The sequence below is a fragment of the Phasianus colchicus genome, chromosome 24 (genome assembly GCF_987193195.1).
Source record: "Phasianus colchicus chromosome 24, bPhaCol1.hap1.1, whole genome shotgun sequence".
Classification (NCBI taxonomy): Eukaryota; Metazoa; Chordata; class Aves; order Galliformes; family Phasianidae; genus Phasianus; species Phasianus colchicus.
In genome coordinates, this window is record NC_143459.1 from 3,472,501 (window position 1) to 3,481,946 (window position 9,446).

Consider the following 9,446-nt stretch of genomic DNA (forward strand, 5'->3'; position numbering starts at 1 on the left):
AGCATCAGCCCCAGCAGGGTACAGTGTACCTCCCCCTATTGCCAATGGAACACAGACTCTGCTTTCAGGCTATGGCTGGGAAAACTGTCTTCTCCTGATAGGCCTCCTTGTTGGTGATTTGGAATTAGTTGCTGAAGGTCCTGGGATCCCTCGCTACTGCCAGGGATCAGCATAAAAGCGAACTAAGCAAAGGGAAACGCGTCCCCTCGTGTTCTAAACGCATCCCAGCTGTGGGAAGAAAAAATAATTGGGCTGAATACATCAGTGCATCTCAGACCACCGAACCGCACGTGAAAACACACAGCGCTGGGCACAGCGGTCAGCAAACCTTATGAGAAGCACCTCAGCAATCGCTCGCTGCTGAACAGCGGGTAGGGAAAGAAAAAAAAAAAAAAGGATGAAAAAGAAATACAGCCGAGCGGAACACCGCTCCATTTCCTCACGGCGGCCGCACAGCTGCTGAGAAGAACGGCTCAGCGAGCGCCTTCGCACCGCATCCCGCCGGCTCCGGGGCCGTTAACAACCCCACGGCCCACAGAAGCTCACAGCCGCCTCGCTGCGCTCTGAGCGCCGCTCCCCCCGCCCGGCCCCGCCGCACTGAAGGCCCCCGCCGCTCCCCCCGCCGCCCGCGGCCTCCTTCCTTTCCCTTCCTTTCCCTTCCCTTCCCGCCGCCATTTTCTTCGCGGCCGTTCCACAGGAGCCTGCGCAGGGCGGGGGCGGGGGCACGGCGGAGCGCTGAGCCAGGCACAACGCGGCGGCGGCGGCCCGCTTGCACCGCGCGGTTCCCCGCCGGGGCCGCGCCCGACACTCCGCAAGCCCGCCCGCCCGCCGAGGCCGGCACTTACGCGGAAGAACCCCGCGTCCATCTTGGCTCCTCCGCCTCCTCCTGGTCGCAGCGCGCTGCCGTCCCGGCGTGCACCGCGCGCCCGCGAGCCCCTCGCACGCTCGGAGGAGGAGAGCGCGGTGCGCCTGCGCGCGGCGTGACGCTAAGAGGGACGGAGGGGGCGGAGCCGGCCGCTCCGCGAAGGCTCTTCGGCGCCTCCCGATTGGAGGACGGGTCGGTAGGCGGGCCGGCGCTGACCAATCGCAAATCTCGGCGTTCCCCCGCGCGGTGGCTGCGCTACGTCCCGTCGCGGCGCGCGGGCGGGGAGTTGACGGTATATCTTCTCGCGAGATGCGGAAGTTCAGCGGAGTAGCGCGAGGCTCGTGACCTCACGGCCAACGGCGCATGCGCGCGGGTGTTGGCGCCTCTTCAGCACGGCGCTGTGAGGGGGAGGGGAGCGCTGAGGGGGCGAGAGCGGGGCGGGCAGCGTCCGCGTGCAAGGCAGGGTTTATTCTTGTAAAGACCTGGGTTTTGACGAAGCAGAACGCAAAAACAGCACAGAAAGAGGAACAGGAGGGCAACTCGATCGTTTTCTGCGGTCCCCGCTGCGTGATAATATCGGTTATTCCCACCCCCAAAATGAGGCGGAGATCCGGGACAAGCGAGATGTTAGCAGGACGCACGGGCTGCCCAAGCAGCTGTCCTAATATTTAGCTTGGAACGCGCCCTGTGGTCATGTTTCATTAAGAGACCGCAGAGTCATTGAATTTAGTCCTGCAGAAACGCAGTTTACTCACAAGGACCTCTGCCAGAGGCGCCCTCGCATCCTGGAGTTATCAATAGCATCTCCCTTCTGTCTCTTACCGCTCTGAGAACCGTCAGCCCCGGTTTGATTTAAGGATACAAACTGATCAGTGGCAGCACTCAGAACAACAAGGGAGCTGCTGCAGGACGAGGAAAGCTGTGGGCTTCCTCTGACCCCGATTACTGACTTCCTTCCCTACAGCTCCCAAAGAGTTTAAATGCCCCACGGAGGTATTTAAGAAGGTCTGTACGACTGGGGCCCTCTAATGGTCGCAGGAGCTTGCAGCTACCATCCCACACTCGGAACAAATCGCACTGATTTGTTCTATATACAGGCTGTGCCACTGCAGCCATCCCAGTGAGCGATTCCATAGGATTTAGAAGTGGAGACGTGTCCCACAGCTTTGCATAGTTCTGTTTAAAACAGAGTTTAACTCATTTTCTTCCTAATCCTGGCTACCTACCCCTCCCACCAGTTGTGTGGAAATGCTTTTCCATGCGCGCCTCAAACAACGAGCCACAGAGCATCCGTACAATGCTGCAGTGTGCTCACACTCAGTGGGCTGTGAAACACCCCTGGGAATTTCTCTGGTGCATTACTTTACACCCACAATCATCGCGTTTGGAAAACATCACCACATTCGGCGACTTTCTATAACCAAAAATGATAATATTTCGAGCCTAGTCCGCAATAGAGAACAAACCCTTTCAGTGCAAATGCCTCGCTTGCTTTATGCTGCCTTCTCATGTTTACTTAAGGTAAAGAACTTCTCAGATTTCAAGATAGAGAAAGCACTGCAACGGCAGTAACGAACCCAGAGTGATTTTGGCAGGAGAGTAAAAATCCTCAGACATTTGGTTCATTGGAAACGAGTAGGTTACCGAGTTATTAGAAATATCTCAATATATACTTGAAAAAAAGTCATTCTTTTCTGTCTACAACCATACAAACATGGTATTAGAAACGTGAAAGACGACTAAAGATAAAGTGGCTTTCCTACTTCCCACACTATCCGCTGTGTACAGAACAAACTACAAACCTGTTTCACGTGAACCTTAACAAAGCACAACCTGAGTTGCATGCAGCTTGCATGTCCAATTTTTTTTTCCATTTATCATCAGTCATTGCAGGATAGAAAAAGCTTAAACTCTGAGTAAGCAAAAGCTCTACAAAATCAGTTTGCGTGGCTTTTCCAAATGAATAGCTTGGCTTCTTTGATCTTCCCACACCCAAAGCTCTGAAGGAGGGCTCCTTGTTTTTCGGATGCTTTGTATCCCTTCACCCCATGATTCTCATCAGACGGAAAGTGTTCAGATCTTCCAGTTTTCCTCCCAAAGAGAGAAAGCGGGACAAATTATGATACAGAGAACAAAATAAGAGCTGATCACCGTTCCAAATGCAGTACCACTTTTCAGAGCAGCCCCATCTCCACGTGGTAAGAACTCCAAAGGGAGGGACGCGTTCACAGTTATCTGCTCTGCATGTGGATAGGTATGAAAGTCACTGTGCAATGCTGAGTAACGCTGCTGCTGTTCTGCCCTAAAGGAGGCACTGCTGTTTTGCTGCTTTTGGGCTCCAGCTCCCGCTTCCCTCTCATGTGTCTGTAAATGCAGAAATGAAATATTTATCAGCACTGATATTTGTGGTGCTTTCTCCCATGATAAGAACTGGGAAGATTCCCACAGAAACAGGCTGAACTGAACAGCCATTGAGAAGTTAGCATCAAGCAGGACTTCATCCCAAAGATTGAAGATGGCAGGTGAGCACTCCTAGAACACGTACAGAACTCAGTGCCTTCAGATGGAGAAATCAAGCTCTGCTCTGGCAGCACAGTGCTCACAGCAAGCCTTTCCTATGCCAACAGAAGCCCTCTAGAAAGTGCATCCATCAAGCATTCTCTGCCAAGAACCATTCCAATACAGCCTGGCATTCAGGACATCAAGCACATTATACTCAAATTCTGCCTGAAATTTTCAGCAATAAGAAAGCCTGTGAGATGAGAGCACAGAAGTGATTTTGGTTCATCTGGCTTCTCCTCACTGAAGCACGGGACTCAGCCACATACCTGTTATATGCCTTCAGTATGAGCAGAACTGCTGTAAAAATAATAATTACTCCTACTACAATGGCAGCAACTATTGCTCCAGAACCTGGCAGGGAAGAAGAAAGAAAAATAAAGTCTTTTTTAAGAAGTTGTCAATGTTCTGTTGGAAATTTGATAAATTCAAAGGTTAAAAAGCTAGAGAGAAACAAAGAAAAAAACCCACAACATCTTCCCTTTTAAAATAATTTCTCTTTGTTACTTTTTATTCAGAGGAACAGCTTGGGATGGGAGCATCTGGAGGCACAGAAGGAACAGGAGGGGTAAGCTGAAAAAGCGCAGCACCCATGTGCTACGCAGCAACTAAAGTGTAAAGTGGCCTGTTTTTCTCCTTAAAGATTCAAGGTACGGTAATTGTGGTACAGCCAAAAACAACAAAAAAACCACCCCACGACTTGTCTTACTTTGATAGAGACTCAGTTCTTGAGACTTTGTGGTCACATTCAGCGAGGGCTGCGTAATGCTGATCAGCAGGGCTGCCGTCGTCATCTTGATTCGGCTGCAGAAGGAAAAAGAGGAATGATTTCATAAAACATCAGCACCGAATTGTGCCACCTAATTATCATTAATTAGCAGCTGCCTCTTAAAGATCGGTCACGTTTTCTCAGCGGTGAAGTCAATGGATGTTTTGCTACAGCAGTCTGCAGCCATTTGCTTTACAATGCACAGCGCAGTTCGGAGGGTGAGACACAGACACAGCAATGACTGATGTTACAAAGGTTTTGGATAAGTACACACATCTTCAATGCTTTGTGACTTCAAACTGTCGCTCCAGGTTCTGAGGTTTTGGTCCAGAAGAGGAGGAGGGCTCTGAGTGAGGAGCACTGCATCTCCCTGCCCCAGTCCTGCACACAAAGCGGACTTACGGAGCTGTGAATCCTCTCTCCAGTATTCAACAACGTATCTTCAAAGGTAGGGGGGAAAAAAGGCCAGGTTTGCTGGTGTCATTGCTGAGAAGTGATGTAAGGATACGTCTTTGTGGGAATGACGAAGTCAGCAAAGCGAGGCTTCATCACCATGCAGCAGTAACAACAGATACAACAAAAGGAGGGGTTTGCTGAAATCTGCTCGGGTTTCACTCTTGGTCGCTGAAGTCCGTGCGGGTTCGCTGCTCTGCCATTCGTTTTACTGAAGTCCGCTCAGGTTCGTCCGTGTTCTCTGGTCCCCCAGCGTGCCCCACAGCCTTCCCAGTGTCCTATCAAGCATCCAATGCTGCCACATCACCCCTGCAGCACCCCACGGCGCGCCCTGGTCTCCCACACCGAGCTCTGTGGTCGCCCAGCGCACCGTGCAGAGGGCAGGCAGGCAGGCAGGCACACCCCTGCGCTGCACCAGGCGGCTCCCAGGGCGGCTGCAGGGCACCCTAGGGCGCTCCGAGGGCCTTGCGGTGCCGACACGCCGGCGATGCACGTGTGAGCGCTGCCCGTAGAGCAGCCCGGCAGCACCGCCAGGTTCCGGGGCACTGAGGGAAACGGGGCTTTCCGTTGCTGCGCTGCATGCAGGTAAGCAGAGACACACACCGAAGCGGTGTTCTTCCCCTATAGCAGTGCCCCGAGGTACCATTTTCCGGCCCGTTTCGTGTCTTTTCTGTGCAGTCCCCGCCGCTCCCACACCGCCCAACGTACCGGCTGCGCGGTTCTGCCGTCCGTGCGCAGCGCGAGAGCCTCGGCACCACTGCGCCTGCGCAGAGCAGCGCCTGCAGTGCCGGATTTTGTTCAATAGACGGCAGCAGGGAGTGCCGCGGCGATGGCGCGCATGCGCAGTGCTGGGACGGGCACTTGTCAATCAAAGTGGTGATGAGCCAATCGGGTGCTGCGGCGCGCGCGGGGGCAGTGGGGGTGAAAGCGGTCCTTTAGCGGGGATGGCTCGAGCGTTATAACAGGGAAGCGGAGAAGAGGAACGGTGAATAGATGGGGCTGAGGGTCCGTACCTCAGTGCTATGCAGAAATCCCCTCCCTCCCGTCTTGTCTTCGGACGCATGCGCGTTACTTCCTGGAGGACTAATTACAATAGAGATTGGCGGACTGGCGGCGCAGAGCGGTTAAAATAAAGACTCCACTTCCGCGTTCCCCGCACGGCGCAGTGCTCCCGGAGGACTTACCGCCACAGGCACGAAGCACATCATCGGTTCGGCCATTTATTACACAGATGTTCACGAGAAAGGAAAAATTCTCCAACTCCAGAAAACTGAAGAAGGCAGAAAGGTGCAGCCCACCCTACACGTGGTGGAGCTTCTGCCCCTCATCACAATTAAAAGCAGGGGAAGCAGAAGGTCAGCAAAAGAGGAAGGAGTTGGAGGGGATGTCGTGTGGTAAGCAGGTCCTACATGTCCTAGAACTATTGAACGTGCTCTGAGGAGCCCTATGTACAACCCAGAACAGCCTAGAGGCCTCTCGCAGCCCCTCAGCACGCTCCAGGTTCTTCACTGATTTCCCAGTCTGTCCTACTGGGCTCCCAGGACCCCTCAGTGCATCCCAGAGACCTCCCGAGGCCATCCAATACACTAGGACACACTATTGGATTCCCAAAGCTTGTCTATGTCTCCTAGTGCATCCTACAGGCTTCCAAGGATGCCTCTGGAGGACACCTACAATACTCCCAGAACTTCTCAGTGCATTCTAAGGTAGCTTAGAGGCTTTCCAGTGTACTCCACTCTAGTCTATGTATGCCCCAGTGTGCTCTGGGCCACACCAGACTGCTCCCAGAGCTCCCTGGCAACTGTAGGGCACCCCGAGAACCTCTGGGAGCACCCTGGGAGATGCTACTTCTGTGTTTCTGGACAGATACATGTTTCCTCCCAGAGAACCAAAGACAACAGAGGTTAACAGACCGGCAGCACAAAGCAAGTGCATTTTGTAAAATGTATTTTATCATTATTTTATAATAAAATTATTTACATACTATAATGGAAAAGTCTTAACAGTAAAACTTTAAGAAATCATATAACTGAGCTACATGTCTAAAGGGATGAAGAGGTAAGAATGAACTGTAGGATTAATTGGCGTTTCTGCTGTGCCCAAACCTCAGCACTGTGTGCCAACACGTTGATGCAGTGAGGGCAGCCATCACCCAGCTGCCCCTCCAACTCGCTCTGGCTTTGCTGCATATCTCTCCTGTGCTGGAAGCCCCAGACTTTGGTACCATATTCCAAATATTTCCTATCCAGACCTTCCTGAAAGCTCTTCTTTTGACAGAACTCTGTAGCAAGGAACATTGTTCCTCGCTGAGCATCTGAATGGGAGCTCTGGCATTGTCCCTCAGAGGCTGAGTGCCCACAGCACTCAGTGACTGCTGCACCACTACAGCTCTCCCACCTGGGGGAGCTCCCTACTCACAGAGCAGCCACCGTGAGGCTGTGCAGACCGCTGCTTCTTCAGGATTGAAGACACTTGGTCTGTATTCCGTTTAAACCTAACAAAGAAAAAAAAGAATTAATTTGGAATGAAGCACAGTGCAACACTGTGCAGTGACTTCAGCTGATGCTGGAGCCTGGCCTCAGCCCCATATCCGCAGGATTCATCCAGCAGTCTCCAAAGAAAGGTGTCATCACTGACCAGGCTGTTCTCAGAGCAACAATAGGCAACAGCTCACCCCACAGGAGCTCTGCCCTACAAATGAGGCTGCCCAATTACAGACCTTTAAAGAAGTTTATAATTCCAACCTGCAAACCCCATTCCCACTGCTCTTTGCCAACAAACACTGACAAGATCTCACTCCAACCCCCCTGAAATGCTGGGCAATTACTCACAAGGGACACTGACATGCTCCACTTCAGTTTCTCCACAATTTCAGCCTTAAGGAAAGCAAACCAATACCCTCCACGGGGTCTCATGAGCTCTCAGACTCTTCCACTAAGCATGCAGTTCCTGAAAAAGACAACAGATAACCTGAAAAAGACAACCCAGGTAGGCACCTGCAGTTCAACAGCCATTGTGCACTAAGAATCAGTGCCCAAGGAAGCAGCAGAGCACAAATCCTCACCCCACAGCTCTGTTTTGCTGCCACCCCCAGGGCAGCAAAGCAAACACTGATGTCTTCAAACTGGCCCCGCTCAGAGCAGAGCTGTGCCAGCAAAGAGGCCAAGGCCAGTCTGAATGTTACTTTTCCTCCTTTTTCGACCACAAGATCGGTATTCAGATCTGATGGGAAAGGGATCTGGAGGGACAGAGCTCTGGCAAAGACACACACTCTCACCTTGGGTCTATCAGCAGGCAGGCAGTGAGCTCCAAACAGCGAGAAACCCTGGAACACAATGCAACAACACCCCCAAAATCAGCAACAGGCTTCAGATATCATCAATACTGACACAACCAGCCCCCAAACCACCAGAGCCATCACAGGAGGGGGCAACACCCCAGCTAGAACCTGAAAAATATATAGGAGGGGTGAGTGACAGCAACAGGCAGAAGAGGCCGAGCAGTCAAAGACCTTCCTGTTGCTCTTGCATGTTGTTGGAGACCTGCAGCTATGTCAGAGCCACAGCTCTTGGATTAACATGCAGCTGGGTTTGACCTCATTGCAGCATTTCAATACCTAAAAGGGGCCTACAGAGGAGAGGGGAATCAACTCTTTGAAAGGGTTGATAACTGCAGGACAAGGGGAAATGGTTTTAAGTTGAGGGAGGGGAGATTTAGGTTGGATGTCAGGGGGAAGTTATTTACTATGAGTGGTGAGGTGCTGGAACAGCTGCCCAGAGGCTGTGGATGCCCCGTTCATCCCTGGAGTGTTCAAGGCCAGGTTGGATGGGGCCCTGGGCAGCCTGGTCAAGCATTAAATGGGGAGGTTGGTGGTCCTGCATGTAGCAGGGGGTCGGAGCTTCATCATCCTTGAGGTCCCTTCCAACCCTGGCCATTCTGTGATTCTGTGGGTTTGGCCAAGGCCTGTTACAGCTAGAAAAGCCATACAGAGCAGCAGACACAACAGAAGCAGAGCAATCCGCTGACTTTGGGTCTCATTTGATTCTCAGTTCTGAGTCAAGGGATGCTGCACAAAACCTCTCTCCAAACGTGCAATTTGGGTACAGCGTGCAGCGAGGGGAAGCCGGCAGCTCTGGTGAGCTGAGGAAGAGTTCAACTGCAGCTGTGAGGACCCCCAGCACCGCTCACCTGCCCAGCACCGCCTCCTGCACCGGGTGACGACAGGAACAGCACCTCACACCGCTCCCTAGGGAGAAAAGCATTTAAAGAACAACAACGCTGTGCTCTGCCCACCCGCCAGCACTCCTCCAAATGAAGCACAGCTCTGGTATCATCAACACCTGAGAACGCTGCAGTCAGAGCCCCAGCCCCTGTATTTTCCCGATTTGTTGCTGGGCAGTTACAGAAAACCAAACTGTGCAGCGACCGTCGAGGAAAACGCGTGGCTCTCGGCTCCTTTTTGACTGCGGCTGCCACAGCGCAGGGCAGGCGCAGCTTCGATAGGGCCGGGCGGGCCGCACAACCACCCCACCCCACCCCGGGCAGGCGCTCACCCACGGCGGCCCAGATCCCGCACCACGGAAGGAGCCACGTCATCCCGCCGAGCGCCCGGGGCACCGACGCGGCGGGGCCTCCACAGACGGCGGATGGCGGCGGATTGTCCCCGCGGAGCAGCGACCGCAACGGCCCGCCGCCATCGCAAAGAGAGAGAGAGGGCGGCCCGCCGTGGGTTTTTATAGTGCGGCAGCGCGCGCGCTGATTGGCTGCTGAGGACGGGTGTTCCCGCGGTGCCTTCTGGGA

The 9,446-nt window shown here is 53.3% G+C and overlaps 2 protein-coding genes and 4 non-coding genes across 16 annotated transcripts in view; all 6 read right to left on the bottom strand.

Annotated features, from left to right (window-relative positions):
• Positions 1-1,002, bottom strand: part of SRRM1 (serine and arginine repetitive matrix 1) — a 16,579-nt gene extending 15,577 nt beyond the window's left edge. For 3 of the 5 annotated variants that reach the window (XM_090123811.1, XM_031594955.2, XM_090123810.1), the window contains exon 1: positions 846-1,002. In XM_090123811.1, coding sequence (XP_089979937.1) covers positions 846-866 — 21 coding nt within the window. In that variant the 5' untranslated portion in view covers positions 867-1,002. The remainder of the gene's footprint in view (positions 1-845) is intronic. The other 2 variants (XM_031594956.2, XM_090123812.1) reach the window with 1 other exon arrangement.
• Positions 1,003-2,536: 1,534 nt separating this feature from the next.
• Positions 2,537-9,364, bottom strand: NCMAP (non-compact myelin associated protein). 7 transcript variants are annotated; one of them, XM_090123816.1, is made up of 8 exons: positions 9,200-9,364; positions 8,835-8,892; positions 7,924-7,971; positions 7,478-7,595; positions 5,831-7,140; positions 4,134-4,228; positions 3,694-3,778; positions 2,537-3,229 (listed from the first exon to the last, which is right to left on the bottom strand). In XM_090123816.1, the coding sequence occupies exons 6-8, from the start codon at positions 4,216-4,218 to the stop codon at positions 3,097-3,099; spliced, it is 303 nt and encodes a 100-aa protein (XP_089979942.1). In that variant the 5' UTR covers positions 4,219-4,228; positions 5,831-7,140; positions 7,478-7,595; positions 7,924-7,971; positions 8,835-8,892; positions 9,200-9,364; the 3' UTR covers positions 2,537-3,096. The 7 variants fall into 7 exon arrangements, with proteins under 7 accessions (XP_089979942.1, XP_089979944.1, XP_089979941.1 ...); XM_090123818.1 differs by lacking the exon at positions 9,200-9,364 and adding an exon at positions 8,987-9,193; XM_090123815.1 differs by lacking the exons at positions 5,831-7,140; positions 7,478-7,595; positions 7,924-7,971; positions 8,835-8,892; positions 9,200-9,364 and adding an exon at positions 5,660-5,818.
• LOC116230180 (small nucleolar RNA SNORD99) lies at positions 7,217-7,287 on the bottom strand. The gene has a single exon (XR_004167181.2). It is a non-coding gene; the product is annotated as a small nucleolar RNA SNORD99 (small nucleolar RNA).
• LOC116230173 (small nucleolar RNA SNORA61) lies at positions 7,759-7,893 on the bottom strand. Its single transcript, XR_004167175.1, has one exon. It is a non-coding gene; the product is annotated as a small nucleolar RNA SNORA61 (small nucleolar RNA).
• On the bottom strand, positions 8,102-8,230 carry LOC116230184 (small nucleolar RNA SNORA44). Its single transcript, XR_004167185.1, has one exon. It is a non-coding gene; the product is annotated as a small nucleolar RNA SNORA44 (small nucleolar RNA).
• LOC116230183 (small nucleolar RNA SNORA16B/SNORA16A family) lies at positions 9,015-9,157 on the bottom strand. The gene has a single exon (XR_004167184.1). It is a non-coding gene; the product is annotated as a small nucleolar RNA SNORA16B/SNORA16A family (small nucleolar RNA).
• Positions 9,365-9,446: the final 82 nt, after the last annotated feature.

What these genes read in the sequence shown, in the direction of transcription:
- NCMAP (XM_090123815.1), bottom strand. Translation starts at nt 5,709, where the DNA reads ATGCGTCCGAAGACAAGACGGGAGGGAGGGGATTTCTGCATAGCACTG. An exon ending in AGAACTGAGTCTCTATCAAA is followed by an intron (nt 3,779 to 4,133) that starts GTAAGACAAGTC and finishes CTTCCCTGCCAG; the next exon opens with GTTCTGGAGCAATAGTTGCT. An exon ending in ATACTGAAGGCATATAACAG is followed by an intron (nt 3,230 to 3,693) that starts GTATGTGGCTGA and finishes CTGCATTTACAG; the next exon opens with ACACATGAGAGGGAAGCGGG.